The 15,107-nt window shown below is 36.7% G+C and overlaps 1 protein-coding gene across 1 annotated transcript in view; it reads right to left on the bottom strand.

The window, feature by feature from the left end:
- Positions 1-14,360, bottom strand: part of LOC131851734 (uncharacterized) — a 33,699-nt gene extending 19,339 nt beyond the window's left edge. Inside the window, 4 exon segments of the mRNA XM_059202278.1 lie at positions 2-724; positions 852-1,061; positions 12,624-12,905; positions 13,807-14,360. Coding sequence (XP_059058261.1) covers positions 2-724; positions 852-1,061; positions 12,624-12,905; positions 13,807-13,977 — 1,386 coding nt within the window. The 5' untranslated portion in view covers positions 13,978-14,360.
- Between the last annotated feature and the right edge of the window lie 747 nt (positions 14,361-15,107).

The following is a 15,107-nucleotide window of genomic DNA, read 5'->3' on the forward strand; positions in this document are numbered from 1 at the left end:
CTTGTAAATCATAATCATAGCTCCTCTTCATCCTTGAGATTTTTTTTTTTGTTTTGTCCGCATTAGCATTAATGCCTGCAAATTCGAAAAAATTTATTAAATCGTCAATAGCTTTTTTCTTATCCTGAGTTAAAGTTTTAGGTGAATTTACATCTGTTTGTGGACTTTCGCGATAGAGTTTCCCACTTTCCAGATCAAGCTCGTGCTGTTTATGAATATCGGAAATTTCAGATGTTTCTGTAATCACATCATAAGGTACAGTAGATATTTGTAATTCATTATAGGGAATAATCTGTTCCTCCAATTTATTTAATTCGTCTGCAGATAACATCCTTTGGTCTATTTTTGATTGTAAAACGTCTGTATGTACAGCCTTAACTATATCGTCAGCAGATACAGTGTTTGTATTTTTGTCATAATCAGGAGTCGGCTTATCTGAATCTACCACTTTATCAGTATTTTGATTAATATTAATATTATTGTTTTCTTTATTTCCATCAGGTCTTTCAAGTATCACTTCTCCATCATCACCAAATAGCCACTTATCTGTACAGTTATTAGCGACTACTGCTCTATATTTAGAACCATCAGGTAATTTTATCCATGGTTTTTCCAATATAGAAATCTTACATGGTACTACGAAATCACAAGACTCGTCTGGCGCAGATGTACAGTTGTTGTAGCTCACAGTAACGGTGAGTATGTACCGAACACCATTCACCACCTAGAAAATACTATACTGTATATTGACGCATTTTCCAGGTCCTTTAATATACTAATTTGCACAAATATCCTGAGATTATTTATTAAAATTACTTTTAAAATGTTGTGTTTGTAATACAATAACTAACCTGAACTTGTCTTTCCACATCAAGAACGCTGTTAAGACTGTGCCTAACAGTAGGGTCATGTCTGTCGAGCTGCTTCACACCTATAGCGGCTAATTCATTTACGCCAGCTGCCTGTGGATCTATATGAGAACCGCACCCTATGCAGCCTACGTCACCGCGATGAATGGGTTCTTCTCGTGGTATAGCAACGAACTGTTCTCCTGACGTAGCCTAAAAATAACACTAAAATTAGTATATTCTGTAAACATTAAAAACTAATATTAGTTTTTATGTAACTAGAATGGCATACAAGCTGCAGTCCACCTGATGGAAAGTGGTAACCATCGTCTACATATATATGATGAGACATCAGAGACATCACGTTGTCATGTGACAGCCGTGGTATCCTCATGCATAGGTATACTTAAAGACTAATATCTCATGATTTGTTCTATTAATTCTCATGGTTCCTATGAGTAAATCAACTCCTGTAGCCATTTTCACGTTCCTGTGATCCAAGTTAAAATAAGCCCCACAGGTCAGCTGTTCTATGGGTATAATAGCGCAGCCGGTTGCATAGAAAATAATTTTAAGTCATTTTGATTAGTAATTTCTCCATTCCACCGCCCCATTTGAAATTCAGATGAAGAACAAACAAAAAGAATATAAAAAAGAAAATTTAACAAGTGTAATACACTACGTAAGTAGATATATATATATATAGCGGCGCACCCGCCGGTAGCCTCGCGCTGTTGGCTCGTTGCTAAGCAACAGATACCCCGGTAGCGGTTGGGTAACGGGAGGCCGGCGGCAGTTGGTCGTTGAATACCGCACGCAGCGCAATAGTCCTACAACTTATTTTAATTATTTTTATGACGATCCAACAATTGGCTTCCCAACTCGGGCAATAACAGTGATTATTTGTAACGAACTCACGTCGACAAAATACTTATCGTACATGTTCGTGTCTATAAGGTCTTTGTCTTACAGCGGTTTTGAAAAGTGAACTGTTACCAAGTGCGTAGTGCGTATTGTTTTATAGTGAAACTGTTTATAAATCATATTGTTGACAATGCCGCGTAATAATGCCCGTCGTAAAAGTCAGATTAGTGACAGTGAAGAAGTGGCAGACGTTTCCTTCTCCAGTGAGAACCAGTTCGCGTCACTATTGACCGCTTTCGCAAAGGTTCAAGCGGAGTCCAATAGTGAACTCGTAGCAGCTATCCTAGCAGCACAGTCAGGCAGCGCTGCTGGTTTCGTTTCGCCACCACCTTCACCACACACATCACCTGCGACATTGGGTAACTTCGCCAAATGCACGGCCCGGTTCCGCGGCGACACTGACGCCGACCCAGCGGTCTTGGAGGCATTCATCGGTAATATCGAAATTTATAAAGAGTGTATGAGTATACCTGACACTATAGCACTAAAGGGCTTGCCGATGCTCCTAGAGGGAGATGCTGCCGTGTGGTTTAGAGGTATTCGAACCTCAGTAACTTCGTGGGAAGAAGCTATGAGTCGCTTGCGTGCTATGTATGGTACGCCGCGACCACCACACAAAGTGTTCCGTGACATATTTAAGTCCGAGCAAGATGCTGATCGCACAGAAGTGTTCGTGGCCCGCCTGCGCGCCCTTCTCACTACGTTACCTTATGTATTAGAAGAACGAGTACAGCTAGACATTATATATGGGTTACTAAACAGATCTATAAGGAAAAGAGTTACGAGAGAGAGTGTAACTACAATAGAAGAACTTATATATAAAGCCCGTAATGTCGAAGAAGCGTTAAGTGAAGCAAATAAACTGTCGTCGAAGTCGTCGTCAACTGTTACGCAGTCAGCGCGCGATTCCATAAGTCGTGCGCATTGCGCGCCAAAACGCCTGTGCGCGAGCAGCGCGCACCGCCGCACGCAGCGCGCGCGCCGCCCGGTGCGCGTCCACCCGCCGAAGCGCAGCGTTCCGCCCCTACGGCGCCGGCCCCGCAGCCGGATAGTGCCGACTTCGCACCTTCTACGTCCAGTGCTTCGGTAGTAAGTTCTACCAAACGAGGTAAATTTTGTGTCTACTGTCGTAAATCAGGACATGATAGAAGTGCTTGTGATAAGAAAAAAAGTGATTTAAAGTGTTACGGTTGCGGTACCAAAGGTACCATTAGATCCAATTGTGACAACTGTAAGTCTAAAACATTTTACTCTCTTTCTGAATATAATAGTCTAAGTAGTAATTGTAATGTAGGTAACTTTAAATCGTGTGACTGTCGTCAGGCGTCAAAGAATGAAAATTTGTGTTTAGATAGATGTCACACTCAGAGGTCAAAGAATACAAAACTGTCTCTGAGAGACACTTTTCATAATAGTACCCAATGTTGTAGTAATAAGTTGTGTGATTGTTACTATATGTCAGAGAATATAAATGTGTCTCCGAGAGACAATGTTAATGTAGGTAGCAATGTTAAAACTGATAATTTATGTAATCAATGTTTAAATGTATCGCGAGCGGATTTTTGCTTTTCACCGTTGTGTTTTATGCGGAATGACGACTCAACGCGCCGACCTCTATTAAATATTGAGGTATATGGGTTTCGTGGTACGGGTTTAATAGATACCGGTGCTAAATGTTGTGTTGCTGGTAGCACTCTTTATTTTTTACTTCAACAGCAACAGCATCCCTTTCGAGAGGATTTATTGACAGTTAAACTTGCTGATGGTTTAATTCGCGATGTAAATGTAAAGCTCGTGGATGTAAATGTTCAACTTGCAGGTATGCTAATACCTACCACTTTTGTTATTTTCCCCGACGCGAGTAATAATGAAACATTGTTAGGCATTGATTTTTTGCGTAAAGCCCGTATAGTCCTTAACTTACCTGAGAATTACTGGTTCACAGCTGATCGCCCCGAGGTCATTCACCCCTTGTGTTTTGAGTCATGTGGTGACGTAGTTGGATGTGCAGCCACAAATGTTTTGCGGCCAGATGAGGGTTCCATGCTATCTCCACCAGAGAAGATTAGACTCAGTGAGCTACTCCAAGAATATGAAGACATCTTTGGAGAAGGGGGAGGGCCTACGCCTTTTGCGGAGCATTGTATAGAGACTGGGGAGCATGTGCCTATTGCTGTACCTCCGTACCGACTTACGCCCGCCAAGAAAGCTGTTATGCAAGAACAATTGGAGCATATGATCCAACAAGGTATTATTGAGGAATGCGAGTCTGCATGGGCGGCGCCAGCTCTTTTAGTACCTAAGAAGGATGGGTCATATAGATTTTGCGTAGATTATAGGAGACTGAATGCTATTACAAAGAGTGACGCTTATCCGTTGCCTGTTATCGACGATTTGCTGCAGTACACAGGTAAGAGTTGTTACATGAGTACTGTGGACCTGCGGTCCGGTTACTGGCAGGTTTCCGTTCGTATGGAGGATCAGGATAAAACTGCGTTCGTGACTCCCTTCGGAATGCATAGATTTAGGCGCATGCCTTTTGGTTTACGCAACACACCAGCCACCTTCCAGCGGCTCATCGATAGATTCCGGTCGGGAGCAACTCTCAAGGACGTTACCATTCTAGGATACATAGATGACCTCATTATAATCTCAGCCAGCTACGAACAACATCTTCGGGATCTTCGTGCCGTATTTGAACGTCTCCGTACTTTCTGCCTGCACGGTAATCGCGATAAGTGCATGTTTGCGCGTGACAGTGTCAAGTATCTTGGGCACGTTATTACACCCGAGGGAGTATCACCAGATCCAGACAAGGTCGCTGCCATCTTGGAGATGAAGGAGCCACGTAACTTGAAGCACCTGAAAAGTTTCCTACAAACTGCTTCTTGGTTTAGGAAATTTGTTCCGAACTTTTCTAAAGTCGCGCAGCCGTTGACATTGCTGACAAAGAAGACCCAGCCATGGATATGGGAGGAAAACCAAGCCGCTGCGTTCACGGAACTTAAGAAATTACTTACGTCCGCTCCGATACTTACGCAGCCAGACTACAGTCTTCCTTTTGTTCTCAGGACCGACGCTAGCAATTATGCATTGGGGGCTGTTCTACTCCAGGGGGAGTCTCAACACGAAAAGCGTCCTATTGAGTACGCCAGTCGTCTTCTAACTCACGCCGAACGAAACTACTCGACAACCGAGCGAGAGGCACTCGCTGTTGTTTGGGCCGTTGAGAAGTTCCGCGGTTATATTGATGGACATCCGGTGCACGTCGCTAGCGATCATCAGCCACTCAAGTGGCTGCTCACTCTCAAGTCGCCCACGAGTAGACTGGTCCGCTGGGCTATGAAGCTGCAATCCTTTGACCTCAAAGTAGATTACACTCCGGGTAAGGCTAACCTTATTGCAGATACACTCAGCCGACCGCCATGTGACGAAGTTGCTCGTGACATCTGTGAAGTGTGTACCGTTGTAGTGGAAATTCCGCGCTGGGATGCTGCTACGCTCCGTGACGACCAACTTGCTGATCCTGAAGTGGCGAAGATAGTCTTGGACCTGGAAGGAAAAGAAGAAGTATCGATTAAAAGATGGACAGAAAGAGGGTATCATATATCAAAAGGAATACTTTACCGTTATGCTGATCCGGAGACAGAAGAACTACAGCTTGTTATACCTGAAAAGTTAAGAGAACAGGTTATGAAAGAGTATCACGATGCTGCTACTGCAGGTCACGGTGGAGTAGAGAAGACACTGCAACGCATTTCGCAAAGATTTTATTTCCCTGGAATGAGACGGTTTGTGGAAGATTATTTAAAAACTTGCATTAAGTGCCAAAGGTATAAGCCCTCCAACTGTAAACCAGCCGGACTTATTCAAACGCCCGTACCTGCACAACGATTTGAAATCATAGCCGTCGATCTTTTCGGACCACTAACAAAAGGACCTAATGGTGAGAGGTGGATCCTTATCATTGAAGATACGGCCAATAAGTGGGTGGAAATATTCCCACTCGTAGAAGCGACATCCGAAGCTTGTGCCAAAATATTTGTTGAGGAAATCTTCTTACGTTATGGTGTGCCTCGTCGGGTTGTTTCAGATAATGGTGTCCAGTTCGTTGCAGACGTTATGCAACAGACTATGTTTGTTCTAGGAGTGAAGCAGAATCTCATCCCGCTTTATCATCCAGAGGCGAACCCCGTCGAGAGGAAGAATCGCGAGTTAAAAATACAACTCGCCATTCTAGTCGAGAAAGAACATGGACAGTGGCCATCTGCGCTACCTGCAATACGTTTTGCATTAAATACTGCGTCGTCTAAAAGTACCGGATACACGCCGTCATTTTTAACGTTTGGCATAGAGTTACGCTCACCTTTTTCCGCTCGGAGTGATCTTCGAGCCATCGTCGAAGCTGAAAATTATGTGCCGCAGATAACACCGTACCTTTTGAAGCTGAATGATGTTTTAAAGACAGCTAAAGAGACCTGCGAAAAAGAACAAGATGTTGGCAAGATATCAAAAGATAAAACACGACGAGAGGCTGAGGTATTTGAGCCTGGTGATCTCGTACTTCTGAAGACTCACACGTTGAGTAACGCTAGCAAGGGTATCAGCTCCAAGTTTAACCCAAGGCGTGATGGACCTTATCAAATCTCAAAGAAATTAAGTCCCACTACCTACTTACTTGAACATTGTAAGGAACCTTTTGATTTTGTAGGAAAGTATCACGTCTCTGATTTTCGGCGTTATCATTCGCGATCCGAGGGTGATCCTGTGGAGCCAGTGGTACCAAAAAGAGGGCGTGGCCGTCCGCGTAAGATCAATGCTTTATTTTTTTAATATCTTGTGTATCTTTAAACTAAACTGTTGTAGTGTTGATTTTTCTTGATTTTGTTTGACCTATTGTGAGGACACTGATTAGGTCAAAAGGGGGAGTATGTAATACACTACGTAAGTAGATATATATATATAGCGGCGCACCCGCCGGTAGCCTCGCGCTGTTGGCTCGTTGCTAAGCAACAGATACCCCGGTAGCGGTTGGGTAACGGGAGGCCGGCGGCAGTTGGTCGTTGAATACCGCACGCAGCGCAATAGTCCTACAACTTATTTTAATTATTTTTATGACGATCCAACACAAGTTTCACATTTGACCGGAGTTATCAAGTTTTATCAGTAATACGTAACAGATTTAGTTTGAATGAAATGTATTAAAAAGAAGTAGAGGTATCCGTACTAATAAGATTGTTAATTTTAAATGGAATTATGAGTTGCAACATTTTTCAATAATATTTCTTGGGAAAATATTCACTGTACCTACCATTTTAAAAACAATGATGTAATTGTTAGTTACATTTATTATGTGTCACTCACAAACTCACACACGCGTTACAAGAGTTACGCACTTTCCTACAATCATAAACAGTTTATGTGAAAAAAATATTTCGAAAATCGACTTTAATGCTAACAAATTATAGTCGATTTTAATATTGTTTTGCAGGGACGTACCCGATAGTTCCATACACTTATTATTATGTAGGCACTGGCGACAGGCTTTTTGTACAGAGGATGTTGTAAAAGGCTACTAGAATTCACAAAATATAATAGACTCCCATAAGAATCACATAAGTATACATCTAAAGTAATATTATAAAAAGAAATGTGCTCATAATGAGATATATCGTCTGTCCCCTCCCTCCAGGCAACGGAAACGCTTTTTCGTGACCGAAAAATCCTAATACTGGGGTGTATTAGGATTTTTCGTTATATACAGAAGTATCATTTCTAAAGTTGTGAATTTGTTTGAATCGTAACGAATATACCTAAAAATTATCTCGAGATTAGATTGAAAAAACTATTATTAAATACTTTCCCTTTTTACGGTATATGCCATAATAAAATACATTCAACTGATTCTTAGAAAGTTCATTTTCATTTCATAAAGTTCATTCCAATTAAAATCCTTTAGAGGTTCTTTGGGTACCCTTGAGACATAAAGACCAAATTTTTGCGTAAGACAAGAATATTGTTTTTATACAAATAATTTTATATTTTAGCACTATAACAAAAAAAGTAATGACTGTTCAGTCATTACTATTTTTTTATGGTAAATAATTCAGAAATCTGTCTCATTGCAATAAGAACGAGCAAGAAACTTGCGTGTTGCTCTTTTAAATATTATAATTGTGCTAACATTAAATTTTTAAAGAAGTATGAATGCAAACTATTAACTAGCACTAATTATTAAAATTAATAAACGTATTATGTCACTTTGTATTCTTGATAAGATACTGAGGGTGGCACAGTATATACTTTCTTGAAATGGTGCTTTTCAAGTCTATTTATAAGCAATATTTGTCTTTCAAACAATAGTCGTTGTTCAACTTCATAATCATTTCATTATAAGTATATAGATAAAAATGCTCGTCTGTGTATAGTGTATGTATTGTATATACAATATAGTATTATTACTATGTATGTATTTTTAACGCATAAATAAAATTCAAAGAAAAGATTGTTGTCCTAGCAACTAAGTATCCCAATTTGTTTATTCTACGTATGATATTTAATTATAGAATACATGAACGTACTCATTATACATACGGTATAATGAGTTACTATTCTCGGTCGATAAAAGGAACTCTTTTTTGTAGTTAGGTCATAACAAAAAGTAGAGTATTCCACTATTACCTAACTTCCTCATCTTAACCGACCTTAAGGAGTTCCTTTTTCTTAATCGTCTAATTAGCTGACCAGCTCAAGCTCGTTTGCGTCATATAAGTGATCCCGTTTTTGCAAGAATCCGCTCCGCTCCTAATGGTCGTAGAGCAGTGTTAATAAGCTCTAGCCATTCCTAGCCATTCTCGATAAATAGGCGTTGTATAGCCTGAAAGAATTTTTCAATTAGAAATAGTAGTTACAGAGATTAACGTTTACAATCAAACGAAAAACCAAATCTCCTGCTATATGTATAACTAGCTGTACCCGCGAATTCGTCCGCGTGGTTTTTAACTTTATTTTTCTAAAATAAAAGTAGCCTAAGTTACTCCTTATTACATCAGCTACCTACCAAAAAAAAATCACGCAATATCGGTCCAGCCATTTCAGAGATTAGCCGGAACAAACAGACAGACAGACAGACAAAAATGATATTTTGGCGTATTTACCGAATTTATATTAAATTATAATTATATATATATATATATATATATATATATATATATATATATATATATATACATAAAACGGTTATTTCAATATTACAAACAGACACTCCAATTTTATTTATATTTATAGTTATTAAATACTAGCTGACCCGTGCAATTTCGTCTGCGTCACACTTACTTGACATTTATAATTATATTTCGCCAAATTTACATATCTTTTTAAATTACAGCCATATCAGCTGTGCCTGCGGTTCCACCCGCCTGAAATTTATAGCCTATGTTATTCATCAGTATAATTATTCTGATGAATAAGCTAAATTACTTTAAAATATCATGAAAATACGAGCAGTAGTTTTTGCGTGAAACAGTAACAAACATCCATCCAAGTATCTGTCCATCCATTCTCGTAAACTTTCCCGTTTATAATATTATATAGTAGGATAGAATAGATTTAGTCTATATGTCTGAGTACCTACGGGCAATGAGTAACTTTGTTTAGTTATAATTAACAAGGGCCAACAAACAAAAAGACAATTCTATGAACAAGATAATAATAATAATAATAATAATAATAATAAAGACATTTATTCAGCATTACAGTATTCTTAGATGCTATCTATCTTATATACTATACAATTTAAAAGCTAAAAGCTAAAACATACTAGTAACGCTGAATGTGACTCCCACTCAGCATTTATACTGCAGTATATATATACCACAGCGCTGATTTTCAGTGGGGCCACCACACACGAGAGAGCGTAAAGATTACTAAAGAAAATAAAACGTTAAAATTAAGACCATTTTATAAATAGGTATGAAAATGTATGTAAAGATAAATGCAATTTTAATTAATGTATGTATTTAGTATATTCTGTATATTATTTAAGTAGGTATATTGCTATGTAATGAGATATTTATTATAATAAAATTTATTAATAATATTTAAATATATAACGTACATAAATGGTGTAGTTGGTACATGTTTTAGATGCTTATTATATTATATGTGTTCCCTGCTACAATGATTTTTGTTCTTTAAAGAGGTGAGTGAATAATTTATGTTTGAAAGAACTAACTGTCACTGAATTAAGGATAGGAGGAGGCAGATTATGTAAGATGATAAAGTATTAATTAAAAAACAATAACTTAATGTTAGTTCTATAATTAAATTAATTTATACAAATGGGACAACATTAATAAATCATTTTAGTAAATAATAAATGTGTAAGAAAACCACAAATAAGGCATTTGTGGTTTACAGTTATATCAAATGTCTATATATAAATTTACCTGTTAATAACGTTAGTAATTAAGATAATAGCACTACAATAATTTTCATTATTATCTTTCTCAAAAACCAATTAAGTATAATTTAGACAAAAATAGATATTTTCCATTGTTAGTAAACATTCAATATTCTACTTTATTTTATGTATTTTTTTTATACTACTACTATGATGGCAAACAAGCATACGGCCCGTCTGATGGTAAATGGTTACCGTAGCCTATGGAAGCCTGAAACACCAGGGGTGTTTCGTGCGCGTTGCCGCCCCTTGAGAAACCTTAATATACCCTTCTTGAAAAACCCCATACTGTAGTCTCGTGAGAAAACCTCAAACTTCTAAATAATATATATATTTCAATAAAAATTTAAACAGTAAAGATTATACACAATTTTTTTTACAATATTTGTCTGTTTGGAATTGTTCCTGTTAATGTCTGAAATGGCTTTTTGGATACGGTTTTCAATATTGTAATATGAATTTCATTTAAAATTCAGTGTTTGTTTTATTACCAAAGTTCAATATTAAAGTAACATGCGAAAATTTAAAAAGTTATTACAGGCTAGGTGATGTAGCGGTTTAGCACACTGCTTTACTCCCAGTGGTCACAGGTTCGATTCTTTGCACGGTACAAACTTTTGTATTCAAGAATGTGATTGTTTGTATTGGTCTGGGTATTTTCTATGTATATTACGTATATATTTACAAAAATAAATGGATTATAGTATTTACATCAGTTGTCTAGTACCCATAACACAAGTTCTGCTTAGTTGAGGACTATATGACACTATGTGAATTGTCCAGAGATATGATTATTACTATATAGGTAAGAAGAAGCAAATACATTTATATTCATATTTGCATACCTGTGATAATTTAACATGTTAGATTCAATTTACCTTGAAGAGATTGTTTACAGCAATAAGGCTGCCTTCTTTTATTTGCAAACATGTGTCTAATAAATATTCTCAATGCATCTTAAATATAGGATACAAATAAAGTAGGTACATTGAATCTATTAACAGATAGACGGACAATAGGAACAAGTCATGTTTGAAAATTAACACCATGTTTTTGTATTTCTTTAGAATATAAGAAGTATAGTTATCTTTCTGCTAAATTAAAGTAAATTTTAATTTATTCTGCATCTTTAATTGGGTTGCGGCTATAAGCGTCACAACACTCATCATTGCCTTGCCTTTATCCCATTATTTGGGGTCGGCGCAGTATGTCATTCTCTTCCACTGCTCTCTATCGGTCGTCATATGTAAACATACTCTTCTTTTATTCATATCATTTTTCACACAATCCATCCATCTAGTATAAGCGTCACAACACTACGCCCTTAAATTCAATTGAGAAAATTGTTTCCTAAAAAATTAAAACTATATATGCTTATATTTGTAAGTGTTGTTGGTAAATGCATATTTTTGCCACTATATGTAAAAACGGCCCTTTAGATTTGGGCGAATGTTGTCGTTATGCCACATAATGAAATGGCTATAGAAGCAAATGTCCATAAAATGTGTTAAATTAAAATTTTCGAAATAAGTTTATGGGATGTTATCTTTTTATGAACTCTACTGTCAACATTTATTTCTATGTAAATGTATTGACACTTGTTAAGGCATATTTGATGGACCAAGATGAGGAATCAAGGTTTGTCAAAAGAAACAAACAATATCGTGAAGTTATGTTATATATGAATGACAAATGAACTGTGATGGCCAACCTGAAATTCACCATTCAACCAAAACAACTAAATTGGTACCTGAATTAGGTGTAACAGAGGTACCCACATAGAAACTCCATATGGAAGTTAACCTCAATAACAATAACAATCATTCGAGACTACTGTCCTCAAATTAATGTCAAAATTGTATTGCCTAATAATATATACCTAAAACATGATAATTCTATCTCCCTAAAATATGGTTGAGCACAGTGATGGCTGGCTCATCTGCCATACTCATGAATAAGTGCTGCTTGTAGGGACTGATCTACTCCAATCACTACAACTGATTTACTCTTATTTAGTTCTCAACCAGTTGGTTGTATATTTAATATTTTTTCTATTTGAGTAATTAATTGAATTAGTGCCAACTGGGTATTTTGTATACACACACTTCAACTTAAAAATGTAAAGTAACAACAAAATTATTTAAAAGAGCAACAAGCAAGTTTCATGCTCTTTCTTCTAGTGATGAGACAGCTTTCCAAATGAGTGGTAGATTGAAAAAAAAATTGATAACTATTCATTGGAATTGCAATGCAAGTTTACTTGAAAACAGATTTTCTATTCTATTCTAAACCAATAACATTATATATAAGGAATACTGATGTAGAAATTTTGTAAAGGATTAATTTAATTGAACTGTGAATACAAATGCTTATTATTTTTATATACTTACTTCAATATTAGGTCTGACCTCATTGTCAAGCTGTATAGGTCTATGTGCTTGTGGTTCTGGGGTACTGTCTGCTGATTCTGAGACCACCTCTTCAAGATTCCCAGCCACACTGCCATCTGTTGCCTCAGGCTCAGCATCTTCACAGTTATACTGATTATCCTGCACAACTACTTCATTTTCCAGCTCTATCACAGTGCCTGAACATTTCACATACTTATATGCTTCTACATTATGAGTCTCACTTGCCTTAAGTCTTGCTTCAATTCTGTAGCAATTTTCATCCTAAAAATATTAAATTACTTCAATCAGTATGGAGGCATTTATTTGTATGTAGGTATGTTTAAAAAATATTATATTCTACTTCAATTCTTTTGTTGTGTATACTCATTCAGACTGGGTATGTATTTAAAAAATATATCATAAACAAATATTTTTAATATTATAAATCCCTCAAATTTGGACAGTGTGCTATATAATGATTTATTCATGTACTATCAGAATTTGAGAGAATATTTTCAAACAATATAAAAGCTAAAGCTTTGTAATGATGGAAACATGATTATGGACAGTAAACTGTCCATAATCATCTTTCCTTTATCCCTATTTATGGATTTTTTTTGGACTACTCTAATGCTGTTGGCCGTAGCTGGCCTTTACAGCTTCACCGGACTTTTGGGGGCGAGTGCAGATGGCACTCCAAACCCGCGAAAGGACTTATGGAGCGGCTGAAGGTCAACTCCTGCCTGACGGATACGACTTTAGTCTGAGGGCACCACTAGGTGTATGAACCTCACCTCAGGACGTTGTAATATCGATCACCGTTTGAATTGGACAGGGGATCGATCGGAGGGGCATTTATGGAATAAGCAAAATATTTATTAAGTATCATATAATAAACTAAAAATTTAGTTTATATTCAAGACAAACAAATATAAAATTACTTGAAATTTCTTAATAATTATACAACTCTTGTATTGTATATATTTAATACACAAAACAACTTCAATAGTCAATTAAAATACAAATTAATATACAGATAATAGTATATATTTATGATTATTTATTGTATACAACATATTGAGTGCCACTTTGATAATACCACATTCAGTCTCTGATAACTTGAGAGGTCTAAGTGGCAGATAACCTTCCAAACTGATTTGTAGGCTCAGAAAGGGAAACTCACGGTCTTTTGCGTATGTACCAGCACACCATCTTCGTAAACATACGGCTGATTCGGCAAATTATTCAAATAATCGATGAACCCATTCAACAACTTGTCATTTTTGTCGACACTTTCATCGCACAAACAAAATGAAAATAAAAAGCAAGAAATTATAAAATTGTTTAAATGCATGATGTCATTTACACGACCATCGCCGCGAAAATGCGCGAGACGATTGAAATTATGTACGACTCGCTATATACACAGTTGACTCCAGTCGATTGATTACGTAGCCAATTATAATTGTTTACAAACGGGTTATTAATTAACCACGACTGCTTTACAAAGTATGTCTTATTGTTTGTTGACATCATACATTTCGTCGGATTGCGAGCGCAGGCTGCGTTATTTGTTTGTCTTTGTATTTTTTCAAATTTCCTCCCGTTTATATTATGTGTTGAACTGGGTAAACAAAATTGTTTGTTCCAAGGAAATACAAGTTTATAACAACCTAGATGTTTAATTATTCTGATATATTAGTAATAAAAAAATAACTTTTGAATTTAACTAAAGATTTTAAAATTTTATATTTTGACAGTAACAAATGACATTATGTACTGTATACTTTATTTTTTTTTCTCTTGTGGTATGGCATTCACCCCGATTTTAGGGTATTTCGCAAAAAAAAAAAACGGGGAAACGTCATTAATTTATATCTAGCAACGAAAATTTTGTAGCATAGGAATAAGGATTAGGTTAGGAAATTATATAGGATATGATATTTACAAATAATATACATACAATACGGAACACATTATATTAAATTTTAATACTATTTAAATATATAAATTCAGCTAAAATTTTATAAATAATAGGATCATTGGAAAAAAGAAGAGTTGTAGTAGAGGTAGGGAAAGGGATACGGATGGATCTGAGATGTTTTAAAAAGGAGGAGTGATCAAGATCCGGACATGAGAAAAAAATGTGATTTAGATCAGCCACTTCAGTACCGCAGGTACAACAGGAACTTTCTACAATACCAAGTTTATAAAGGTGAGACGGTGTGCACACGTGACCAAGACGCATACGAGTTAATATAGTTGTCGCGGTCTTCCCGAGCTTTATCCCACAAAACCAGGGCTTTATAGGAATGTCGGGTTGTACCTGACAGTAAAGGTTTCCTTTCATTTTACTACTGTTCTGCCAATATTCCTTCCAAGATTTATTAAGATACAACTTTGGAAGACACGCTAGGTCATTGTAATAGTTTTTATAAGGAAACATATCTCCACAAAGCACAGCTTCCTTCGCAATTTGGTCTG

This window comes from Achroia grisella, unplaced genomic scaffold, assembly GCF_030625045.1.
Source record: "Achroia grisella isolate CSIRO2021 unplaced genomic scaffold, CSIRO_AGI_Agris_v1 utg807, whole genome shotgun sequence".
In the NCBI taxonomy this organism is placed as follows: Eukaryota; Metazoa; Arthropoda; class Insecta; order Lepidoptera; family Pyralidae; genus Achroia; species Achroia grisella.